General features: G+C 37.7%; 1 protein-coding gene across 1 annotated transcript in view; it reads right to left on the minus strand.

Annotated features, from left to right (window-relative positions):
- The window catches only part of LOC149028340 (uncharacterized), a 32,045-nt gene extending 20,620 nt beyond the window's left edge, over positions 1–11,425 (minus strand). Inside the window, exon 1 of the mRNA XM_089135935.1 lies at positions 10,983–11,425. Within this exon, the coding sequence (XP_088992061.1) occupies positions 10,983–10,985 (3 nt within the window). The 5' untranslated portion in view covers positions 10,986–11,425. The remainder of the gene's footprint in view (positions 1–10,982) is intronic.
- Positions 11,426–13,232: the final 1,807 nt, after the last annotated feature.

A 13,232-nucleotide genomic window follows, 5' to 3' on the forward strand; every position in this document is an offset into this window, starting at 1 on the left:
TTAGAACATCACAACCTCTTATGATTGTATTGACTATTGAGGATTGTTGATGCTAATGAAAGACCCGCATTGCCTGAAGTGTTTGTAACCATGCAAGATGCTAAAAGAAGAATAAAGGACAATTTTGGAGGCAAATAACCACTCTGGAAGAAAGTCCTACAAATAATTGATAGGCGACGGGAGTGTCAAATGGAGAGACCTCTATATAGTGCAGCCTTATTTTTGAATCCTAGGAAGTTCTACAATTTAAATGTTGTAGATGATTGTGAGCTGATTAGTTCTCTCCAAACTTCTTTCAATGAAATTGTTGAAAGACTAGTGCCTAATGTACATCTACAAGATAAGGTATTGCACCAAGCAAGTGAATACAAGCAAGTTAGAGGTCCTTTCTCCACAAGTATGGTTATCAAACAACGTACAACTATGAGTCCTCGTAAAGTTTTACTTGTATGTTTTTTATTTTTGTTATACTTATTTGGTTTATAACTTTTATCTTAATCTATTTTTTTTGTACTATAATTACATGACGGGATACACATGGAGGAAATGCTTTTGAGCTTACAAGGATTGCACAAAGAATACTAGGCCTTTGTAATTCCTCCTCTAGTTGTGAATGAGTTTGTAAGTATTAAGTGATTTAAGTAATTAAAATACTTTTAAGTTTAAATTTTGGAAGAATGGTTTGGGATTCTTTTCAATTGCTAATGAATTAAGAATTCACACCAAAAAGAGGAATAGGCTAGAACATGAGCGGTTGAAATGATCTAGTTTTTATTCAATACAATCGTTGTCTTCAAGAAAGGTTCAATGAAAGGCGATTACAGAATAGAAATTATGATCCACTACTCCTTGATGAGCTTGACTGGAGTAGTGAGTGGATGGTTAGTCAGCTTAATGATTTAGTCCATCCTAAGGGTGATGTTACTTGGAGCACTGTTGAGTTATGGGGGCATCCATATCACTTGAGGGCCAAAATAGACTGAGGAGAGGTCAACCAAGTGAATCAACATCCATTGGACTTAATATATGTTACTCATGTCGTAGGTCTTTGGAGAGGGTGGTTGAGGAACGTTACTTTGAGTCTAATGGACACATGGAATAAGAGGAAGATTTGCATGATAATGAGAACATTGTAGATGATTATGGTTTGAGGTCTAGGACAAGTACCTCCTCAGAGCAACAACAACTTCGAGAAGATCTCCCAATTGCTACCAATTTGCTAGATGACAATTAAAACTAGTTGACTTATACTTTTCTATTAGGAATTTTGGATATGGATTGTGGGTTTTTATTGGGAATTTTGGATATGAATGTTTTGTTACATTTGGGATTTGGACTTTAGATTTTAAACATAAATGGGATTGTTTGCTTAAATATTTAAAATTTTCTATTTAGATATTTAGCTATATGCTTTGTTTTATTTCTTCTTCTACTTATGAGGATATTTGGCTAGAGCTCAACAATGTACAGGAGGTGGAGCTGTAGGCATAGAACAAAATTCGGTCGAAACTTACGAAATTTCCACCGAAATTTCCCATTTTTGGAACCTCTAAACGAAAAACTAGGGGACCAAAAAAAATCCCAAGTTTCGATTGAAACCGTCGAAACCTCGAAACCTGTCGAAACTTGGTTTAACCCAGTTGGACCAGCTGGTTTATGAGAAGAAAAAAAATCTCAAATCTTGTGGGAAACATGGGAAATTTCGTAGAAACTTGAGACTTTTTCATGCAAGTTTCGTAGCTTTTACAAATTTTGAATTTTTTTGTTTCTTTCATGTTTTCCTAAATACCACGAAAAATACCCCCTCCATCAGGACTTCCCTATCCAAATTGTGTATTCCCTTAGACTGGTTATCTTAGGCATGTTGATGACTAGAATTATAAAGTTGCAGTTATCGATTACCTTGACAACCATAGGCATAAAATGTCATAGGATGTCTATGTTCATTGGTTGGAGGAGAAGATGTTACAAGCATGGTACTATTCAACTCATAGAATGGATCCACCAAAGCACTCCTCTTAGCACCTGAATTGTACTTTCCTTCTATTGTTAGTTACTTTGTATTTGGTCTTTTGAAGTTAGAAATTATATATTGAATGTTATGTACTTAAGTAGTTAAGTTTATAGTGTACTTCTCGGACAACTCTACATTGATGTTATGTACATTGAATGACATACCTACATTGACTTTTTTAGCAAAATGCATGTGCCAATACTCTAATTAGCTTAAATGCAGAGTCCCACCCTAAAATACTCCCTAAAACCTATCGAAAATTGATGTCGAAACTTACACGAAAAAGTCCTAAGTTTCCTCAAAATTTTCCAATATCCCACCTAGGTTTCCCATTTTCAGTTGGTCGAAGCTTGAGTTTCCTTTGAATTTTTTTCTATGGCTGTAGCTGCTAATGGAGGTGAAGTTATAGGTGGTGCTAGTGCTGGTGACGTTTAATGAAGGTATGTTGTCTACTTTTTTTGCTTATGCATATATGTGTTTATCATTTAGTCAAATTTTATCGCATGTTGATTCTTGAATTCAATTGTTAATGCTAGTATGATACTTGGAATTTATTTTAGGACCTATTATATGTGGTTTGTAGTATGTTGGATGACTTAAGTTAGGCTAATATTCATTTTTTTATTATATAAGATATGATAGATTTATAATGAACTAGAATGTATGAGATGTACATAAAAAATTTCACATAAAACGCATCAACCGCCTCAAAATTGCCTCAGAGGGTGCCTCGTCGACTCATCACCTCAACTAGCCTAAACCGCCTTGCATAGCCTCGTCGCCGTGATAAGTATGGGCCTTTTAGTTAATTTGGCCTTTACACAAGTTTTACACTCACTTGTAGGGTATTACACTTTATTGGTGGCCATGCCTAACTTGCATATGTTGGTAATATACTTCACACCACTATGGCACAACCTACTATGCCACAAAACAAAGGAGTTAGTAGACACAACAAAGTAAACAAAAGTACTAGTTTTCTCAATTACAACATATGCAATACTAAGTACAAATAACACCTCACTAAGATACCCTTTCCCATGAATACATATTTTTTAGTGATAATCACTTTAGCACTTTTAAAAGCCAACTTTATTCCTAGTTTATTAAGAAAATGAATAAAAATTAGATTCCGCCCCAATACCAGCCCATAGAGGATGTTGGCGAGGACAATAATTTCCCTAAATTGAGTTTCAAAGTTACCTTGTTTTTTGTTATACAAGGGTACTTTGGGAATTCCGCCTAAGAACCTTTTCATCATCTACACTCATGGAATAAGAGGAGAACATTTTAAGATCATCACAAACGTGTCTTATAGCACCATACTTAATATCATGGAAGAAAATTCGATCGAAATGGTAAAAATTTTGATCGAAATGCCTGCAAAAATCCAACTCGAAATGAAATATAGTAGTAGGCACGAAATGTATCCATATCATTTTCGTATCGACCGAAATTTCGGTCGATACGAGTCGATATTTCGACCCGATACCATATCAGGCCGAAACGACACTTGCGCAATTTATAAAATACCCAAAATCGACCCTGTTTCGACATTTCGACGCTGTTTCGAGATTTCGAGCCATATCGCCAGAGCAATTTCTACCTGATTTTGCAATTTTTGCTGATTTTTCTTGCTTTCATCCCATTCTACACCTAATTTCTAATATTCCATTTCCTTCAAACACTTGAATTGCTCCTCCATTTGTGCATTTTCTCAAATCTTGCAAGGTGAGTAACCAACTTCCACATTTTTTGATTTTTGTTTCATTTGTGCCTTAAATCATGTTAGATTGCTTCCAAATTTATATATGTTTACTTTGGAGTGATGATATATGAATTTGTAGAGTCAAAATTATTTTTTTATTCTTCCTACTATTTTTTTTTATTTTTCTGTTATTAAAAATTATTTACTAAATTATATATATTGTTAAAAATGTTTATGTATGGAACATGTATAAGCTTCAAATGAATGTATGTGAGAGTTGAGACACCATATTGCTGTGATGGTGTTGAATTAATTTTTTTTCTGTTAATTATGTAATTTTACTGTATTTAATATATATTTAAATAATTAAAAAATATATTTAAATATTAAAAAAATAATTAATTTCTGTTTTAAATTTAAAAATAGGAGAGTATTAGTGGAAGCATGTATGCAATTTTTTGAGCATGTTGTGGATATTTTTAAGATAGTTAGTGTATATTTTATATATTTAAAAATTATTTATATATTAAAAAATACTTATATAGTTATACATATTTTTTTTTATATTTAAAAATAGGAGGTTATTATTAGAAGCATGTATGTCATTTTTTAGGCATATTGTGGAGATTTTCAAGATACTTAGTGTGTGTTTCTTGTATCAAACACTCTATTTTAAAGATGTCAGACATAGCTTGGGAGGCCACTGACAGCTGATAAGAGGAAGAGCGAGTGTAATTACTGTAAGAAACAAATAGGAGGAGGTGGGGCCACTAGATTGAAGGTGCATCTAGCTGGTGGCAACAGGGATGTAACAGAGTGCCCAAAGGTGCCTGTAGAGGTCAAGAAGGCAATGGCCTCATATATTAGTGGTACAAAGCAAAAGAGGAAAGAGAAGAGAACACAGAGGGATGAGTTCGACAATGCCTGCTTAGATGACCTTCCAGATCCTGAGGGTTATGGTAGGGATGAGCCAGAGAGACAGTGACCCTGATCCAGAGGCCGATCAACTGAGGAGGGCGATGATGATGAGTAGGGAGCAACAGAGGATTGATGACATCAGGAGGCAACAGAGGGGTCTGGGTTGTGGGTCCTCTAGAGAGCCAGTAGGTATGGGAGGCATAGGTGGCTCCCAAGTCCCTATATGAGGAGGTCTTAGAGTGTGAGGCAAGAGGCTCCTATCCCACGGGCCCCTACAAGGGGTCGAGCTTCCTCAGCACATCCTACAGATGCATCCGGATCTTGAGATTCTTCGCAATAATCTGGCCCTTTTTGCGAGGCCTGAGCATAAACGAGAGAAAGTTGAAGCACTTATGAGGGACTGTGAAGGAGAAAGTGGGGATGGCTTTCTCCAAATGGGCGCATTACCATAGTGTTCCAGCACATACAGCCCAGGGGCCCTACTACGAGAGATATGATTGAGCGAGATAGGCGGGGTCGGGAGTGGTGTACAGGGCCCCACTCCATATGAGATATATAATGTGTATTTGCCTAAGCATAAAGAGGACATAAATGAGTACATTAAGGATTAAAGCCCATGTGGAATCATTATGGAGTGACTCGATGGCTGATGGTTGGACCGGTCCCACTGAGAGTCCCATCATCAATTTCATGTTGAATTGTGATGGGAGGACAAGTGTTCCTCAAGTTAGTAGATGCATCCGGTGAGAAGAAGGATGCAAAATACATTTACAAATTACTGAAGCAAGTGGTGAAGGAGGTTGGAGTGGAAAATGTAGTTCAAATTAGTGATCGATAATGGCTCCAACTACAAGAAAGTTGGGTTGAAGATGCGGGAGAACTCTGTGTATCTAAAGTCTAAACATATAGTATTAATTTTCATTTGTAAATACATATATTTACATTACACATATACATGTACACTTTATAACTTTGTATTGATGGCTTGATGCCTTGATGGATGGACAGATATAGGCTCTTTTGGACTCCTTCACTGCATTGACTTAATGTTGAAGGAGATTGGAAAGGTCAAGCTTGTGAAGAATACGATGGACCAAGCTCGACATGTTAGCACCTTCATATATAACCACACCTATGCATTAAGGATGATGAGGGACAAGTGTCAGGGTGAGTTAGTGAGGCCAGGCATAACCAGATTTGCTACTAATTGGATAGCACTGCAGAGCTTTGAGAGTAGGAAGACCGGCCTTAGGAGTATGTTTGCATCGGAGGAGTGGTTTAACCGGGAGGGTTCTTCATCGGTGGGAGGAAGGAGAGCTCAGTTGACTATCCTTGATGAGACTTTCTGGCACAATGTGAGGATAGTGGTGAAGATGCTTGAGTCTGTGGTGAATGTGTTGAGGATGGTAGATCAGCAAAGAAAACCTACTCTAGCACACATATTTGTCGTAGTAGATAGGATGAAGCAGCAAGTTGCTCAGGTCCACCCACGCGGCAACAAGAAAGTCTTTCAAATCATCAACAATAGATGGGAGTCTATGTTGCAACATCCACTGCATAAGGCTGGTGAGTTGTTAAGTCTAGTATTTAATTTAATTTTCATTATGTTATCACACTATTAAGCATTAACTATTCCCTTTTATGACATACTTTTTCTTACACAACATACTATTTAAATCCCAAGTACCATTACAAGGATAATCTTGGGATGAGGCAAGATTTGATGGATGCTGTCCAAACTGTAGTGGAGAAGTTCGAACCGGATACAGCTAAACAAGCAGTCATCCTTATGGAGGTGAGATAGTGATTAGAATCATTTGATATTCACAATTCGCAGTTTTATACTAAGTCATTAACCTAGTAACTAGTTATTGTTTTTTCTCTTTATATATTAGATAAAGGCTTTTAGGGATGCCACTGGGAGCTTCGGTCGTGCTGTGGCCGTATTGGGACGGGAAACCGCCCCTGCAGTTAAGTTCATTCATTTATTTCATTATATATTTAATTATTATATTCTATATTTAATATAGTTATTTAAGTATTAAAATGACTTGGAGTCTATGTTTGTTGCAGGTGAGTGGTGGTTGCAATTTGGACGTGATTCACACAACTTGAGTAGGATTGCAAGCAAAGTGCTCTCCCAAACATGTTCTGCCACTGGTTGTGAGTGAAATTGGAGCACCTTCAGCCTCATTCACTCGAAGAGGCGCAACCGATTGGGTGTGAAGCGTCTAGAGGACCTTGTCTACCTACACTATAATATGAGACTGAGAGAGAATCATATTAGATAGGGGATGGATAGAGAGAGCACCAATATCAAGTTGGCCGACATATTTGAGATGGATGATGATGATAACCCAGTAGTTGACTGGATCAGGGATAGTGGAGACGGATTGCTGGATGAGGATGGAGGTCTTCCCAATAGTCAGATTGCAGAGGAGATGGGGGCTGATGTGGGGGACTTTATGGCCCAAGAGGGGAGGCCACATGCAGAGCTCGCCCGTCCCTTCGTGCCACACCCTAGTGCATCCACCCAGAGTGAGGATTTGATTTTCTGGTCCGACACTGAGGATGAGGTGACTCAGGCCTCCGGCGATGACGACGATGGTGGTGATGGTGACGGTGATGATGATGATGGAGGGGATAAGGAGGGTGTGGGACCTCGTGATCAAGATTCAGCTGATCCTAGGGACAGACCACCACCACCACCACCAGCAGTACGTGAGAGTCAAGGGGGGAGGACGACCACCGAGATTCACAGGAGAGAGTCAGTTCACCCACGCGACACAGGATTCAGACCATTCTGGAGCTACATCTCGAGGCAAAAATGGTTCCTCTACATATTCGAGGAAGGGGAAGGGGAGACAGCACGGCTGGAGCACAGAGGACACGCCATCATATGGGTCCTACCGTCCATCCGATGCCGAGAGCTTGGTGGGATCTATGAGATCGATGAGCATTGATGATGCTAGAGACTCCTCCACCTCCAGAGGATCCAAATGGCATAGGCCTATAGAGTCCTCATATGATACTGCTGTGGAGAGTATTGGTTCTACCGAGTCGACTTATGGTTATGGTCCTTATGGACCATATGGTGTCCCTCCTGGCTATCAGATTCAGGGTCAGGCCAGTCAGCCACGACCGGAGCCTTGTGGTTATGGAACGGCCTATGGAGCTTATGGTGTCCCTCCCACTGTCGATTATCGGAGTCAGCCACTGCGACCTTATCAGTATCCTTATCCTTCTCCTAGTCCTGAGAGCCAGGGGCAGGGTGCTCTTTCATTTGTTGAGCAGATCTTCCACACTATTCCACAGCCACAAGGCCCACCACCACCAATTCCTTTGGAGATTCACAACTTCCCACCGTTAGGGAATCTTATGCATATGGATGAGGCCACATACAGAGGTGCAGTTCTTGACTATGTCCAAAACTATATGGGGCGGGGGCAAACATCATGGGAGTTATATTGTCATTTGTATGGGGTGCAGACGGAAGAGGGAGACCTTGAGGCTTGAATAGACTAGACTTGTAAGTAATAACATTCCAGCTTCTTCTCTGATTCATGTACTATATACTTGGAATGTTGGATGTTACATTTTCAGTAGTTTTTTAGTAAACTAGTAGTTTTATAGTGTTTATTATGCTTGGAATAGCTAGTATGCAAAAATCCAAATCAATTTGAGTGCATTTGAGGCTTGAAATTGAGTTTTCAAGAATCAGGAAAAAAGTATCCGGTTTAGGTCGAAATGTTCATTTTGATCGAATTTTTTACCTTGTTTAATACCCAATATTTCAATTTTTCAACCAATATTTGATTATATAGCTAGGAAGACACTGTCTTCAATAAGGTTCACCTTTTTAGAATTTTTCTTCTTAAACCTACGTTTCTTGAAATGTCCTACCTTACCACAAATAAACTAAGTTAATTTCTTCTTTCTAAGAGAAGACTCTTAGAAGACTCATCACTGTCTTGACAATTATTCATTTTCTTATTTTGCTCGTTGGGTTCTACCAAGTTCGCTTTTAGACGTCTTTCCCTAATGCCTTTTTCACCCCTGGCTTTGTGCCGAATATTTGCTTCAATTTTAATCCTTTCAACCAAATGGTTTAAGGTCAACTCCATCTTTTTATGTTTCATAAACAACTTGCAAGCATTCAAGAAGATTAGAGTTTTTAAATCGAGGCATGGGTCACGAGTTCTTCTAGGAGAACATATTTTTTTCCTTGGCAAATTTTTCAACAAAAATTTGAAACAAATGAATTCAGATTAAAATGGTGTCAGTATCTTTTACAACAAAAGTTAGAAAGTTAGCCACCAAGTACTTCTTTGACTTAGCATCTTCAAAAGAGTAGTTTTTTACCGAAGGGTTCCAAATCATAAACGCATTTCTAACGATTTATACGCATCGTATAAGTCATCCAATAATGCATTCAAGATCCGATTCTTGTATCGATAATTCGCTTGAATCCAAGCCTCCTTTTGCCTTTCTTTACAGAATGATTACATTATTTTGGCATGGGCTCAATCAAAGCAAATGCTACTGCAATTCTGGTTAATACAAACATCATTATTTGCCTATATTTGGATAAACTTTGTCACTAACGAGATAACATTTGTGGGATAGAGTCATTGGTAGGAAAAAGAGGAAGTTCTTTACCATTACGTCTAGCAAAAATTCCGTCTCTTTGGTTGTTGATGGTTCCTTCAACGTTATTTGAAGGATCTTTTATGTTGATAATTCCATCATCAACATTGTTGCTAGTGTTGTCATTTTCATTGAAACTTAGATCTCCAAGATAAGGCATGAGATTTTACAGAAATCAATTACCTCAAACTAGCCAAATAATTGTATTACAACTAACAACCACGTGAACTAAGAAAAATACAATATAAATGAGATGTGAAGATCCTTAGCTGAATTCAAGATCTTGATCTCAAAATCATAACCAAGCAAACCACCAATTCAAATGAGGTTAAGTCACACCTTGAGTGCTGCCTTTAAAGTAACTGATGTCCCTCATTATCAAGAGTTGTTATGCACCACCACTTCTAAGATAAAACAACCTCTACTAAAAGATGAAACAACTCTCTTAGTACCTCCAAGGAGCATAATGCTAAGCCAAAACACATCTAGGCTTGCACAAACTAAAAGAAATTGAAAAAAGAAAAAGAAATAAAATTCCATTTGCAATAAGTGAGTAAAATAAGTATGTAATATACTAATATGTGCTTTTGCAAGGAATAAGGTTGGGTTTAAATAAACCCAAGACCAACCTTTGCACCCCTTGAATTCCTCAAAGAAAACCTCCAACTAAATGCCAATTTAATTGGAAAATTAATTTTATGAAAATGCATTGGGAATTAAACCAAATCAATTTACCTTAACCCACCTCCCCACTAATGTATAATTAAGCCTATGGCCATTAATTGGAAATTAAACCTATTCAATTGTTCCATCCCCCCCCCCCCCCAACTTCCGGCTCATGGTAATGGCTATAAATAGTCATGAATGTGCATATAAGACATTTAGAGTCAACAATGGTAACTCATGCCTTCAAATGGAGTTAATCTTTTAAATTCCATTAATAATTAACCCACCTCCTGTGATCAAGGATTCAAGAAGGCAATAAATGGACTCTAGGACTCTTTCCAATCAATATTCATAGCTCACCTCATCACTCATGATCAAGGCCATGAATGGCCTTTAGACCCCTAATTACCATTACCTTGCCTCGTGAGTCCTACACTATAACATGACAATCAAACTAAAAAAAATGAAAAAACTAATTTTAAAACTTAAAATAAAACCACAAAAGGTTATAAGACCCAAATGTAGATTGATATCAACAGAAAAATAACACTTGGAGAATCTCAGGGTTTCAGAATTTGTACATACACTATAGTTGCGTCATTTTCATGCTATGTCACACAGATAGCATGCTAACTAACAGATAAGCTGAAAACAAGACCAATGGCTGAAAGTCCAGTAGTGTCCGACAGCTGATGCATTTGGAGACTACCCCAGAAAAAATCGTGAGTCTGAGGAGCAGAGCCATCCACCCATTACATCTTCTAAAAGAAATAAAACTAATACTTAATGGGAACATAACTATCCTGCAATTCCCGAAGAGTTCTTAAATGTGGGGGAGAAAAAATCGTTCCCACGGTTAAGCTATTCTAAAAGAAACCAAGCAAACTAAATGGGGGATTCGGGAACTTATTTATTTTTATCAGGAAATGAGAACCAGGAGTTACAACTGGAAATGTTGCATTTATTTTTGGTAGAAAATACTAGCATTGCATCTGCATCAAGTAACGGGAGATGAGTTACAGTACTTACCATCTTTACAGCATCTGCGAAATGTTAACGAAATGGGATTTTCTCAGGGTTTCAGAAATATAGCTAAATGGCAGCAAAGAGCATCAAAAACGGAAGCAGAACCTTCAAGCCATCATGTATAAACCAAAAGACAATGAGAATAGTCTCCGACAAGGATTCTCCGACCCCGCTTGGTCGGACCAAACCTCCTCTCTCTCTCTCTAGGGCAGGAAGCCTACTGTCTTCATATAGATACTGAATTCCGAAACAAATGATGTAACTCTACAGAGTACAGATCTCCAAATTTGGATGATTACTGAGCTGAGCTGACCGATTGATTTCCCTTCCACTGGTGCGTCAGAACTCTAAGTCCAGGGTTGCAAAGGTAAAATACCGCCGGGCAGTGGCTACGGGCTACCACTACCGGAAGGGTGAGTTTGGTATCTTTTTTCAAATTACATTTTTTTATTTTTTCGGTAGAAGTTCAAATTAAATCTCATGGAAAGAAATACAGAGTATTTATGTGATTAGATTATATGGTTCTCTGCACAGTTTACTGAAATACTATTTGCTAATACGGATGGCAACATTATTCTCACTATTTCTGCTTGTAGATATGTGACATGTGTCCCAACATTTTTTTTTTTTTTTAGATTAAGAGTTTCTAATATACCTGGGATGGGAACGAGAATATTAATGTCGAATCGGTGCGAACACAAGACCCCCGTAGGAGGTTGGGCCTTTAATCGCTTTATTAACCCTCCATTAGCAAGTGTTTCAACATTACATCAAAAGGTTGACGTCCATTTGCAAGTCATATCATTTAAAAGGTTGATATGACTTATAAATGAATTTCAATCATTTAATGTAATATTATAACACATGTCACACATCTATAATGAAATGGATGGCCCATTTTTTACAAGGAAATGGAATGGATAAAATTGGATCCATTTCCTTGTTAGAAATAGACAAGATAATGGTTCGATAAAATTCCACTTCAGATGCATTTGTTAATATTTTCTAGTAAGTTTTGACGATTTTATATTCACGACAAACTTTTGTTCCTCAATAAGGAAATAGTAAAAAAAAAATAGTTGTGCAGAATGGTTTTCACAGAATATGCAAGTCATGTTCAACAAAATCTTGATAAAAATCAACATAAAACATTTCAACGAAATTCACCCTTATATGGCTATACGAAAGGTTGGTAAAAAAACATACTTTACCAAAATCACTAGAAAATCACCGATTTTTCCACTAACTAGCGAAATACTAGCAAATATCACCGAAACTTCGCCGGATCTCAACTTTTGTTCTTAAGTTGCGGAGTTGTAGATTGTCGGCAAGTATGTCGAGTTCTTAGATGGTGCTTCAATATCTGGTTCTGCATGGATGTTTCACCTCGCTTGCTCTTTGGAGTTCTTCAAACCTTTTAATGTGAGCTACGATCATAGGGCTCTATTATGGAAGTCCGGCGACTTCCATCTTTAAGAGAAGATGGTGGAATGGGCTGAGAGCTCTTAGACAGGAAAGACACAATCCAACCGAGGAATAGGATTAGACATTGAAGAACAAGATGAGTGCCATTCAAGAGTCATCTCATCATCTTCTCTCTTTTGAAAAATAAAAGGCCCTTCTCGTCTTCTATCATTCAAGTGAAGAAAATGAGTTAACGTTTGGTATTTCTAACTACACAAGTGGTCGTAAAACTTTAGGAAAATGGTGAATAAATAACTTGACGTGTTAAGTCTTTGCTGAAAAAATGACTTGACGTTTTAAGCCTTTGCCTTATTATCTTATCAATTTTTTCAACCTTAGAACGAAATTGTGCAAATATGTCGTCGCCGATTTGCTGGTTGCCAAAACCAGCGAAAGGTGAAATCTCGCCGATACTTTGCACCTTGGTCTCGATTGTAAAAGTCCTCAAGGCCACCCCTACTTGGAAAACTCAAAAACCCTTTTACTTGCCTCTCCTTTCCTAATGCTTTTGCTTGAAAACTAATCAAACGTTAATTTCTTAAATAAAAAAAAAATAAATAATAACAACATCGACACAAGAATGTATAAAATTGGTTTCACACAAGAACTGGTAAGTTTACATAATACATATTTAGTTTTTTCTCCCCTCTCTAGTGGACCTATAGACCTATTGGATCATTCGGCTCCTCTCTTATGAATTGATCAATAGCCTACCATCCAATCAAGTTTGGTGTGTAGGGTTTCAATAATACTTTGGATGACCCTAACTTGCCCAAACCTGCCTTAATT

The sequence above is a fragment of the Hakea prostrata genome, chromosome 1, assembly GCF_041222555.1.
Source record: "Hakea prostrata isolate BN-2017 chromosome 1, UWA_Hpros_2, whole genome shotgun sequence".
Classification (NCBI taxonomy): Eukaryota; Viridiplantae; Streptophyta; class Magnoliopsida; order Proteales; family Proteaceae; genus Hakea; species Hakea prostrata.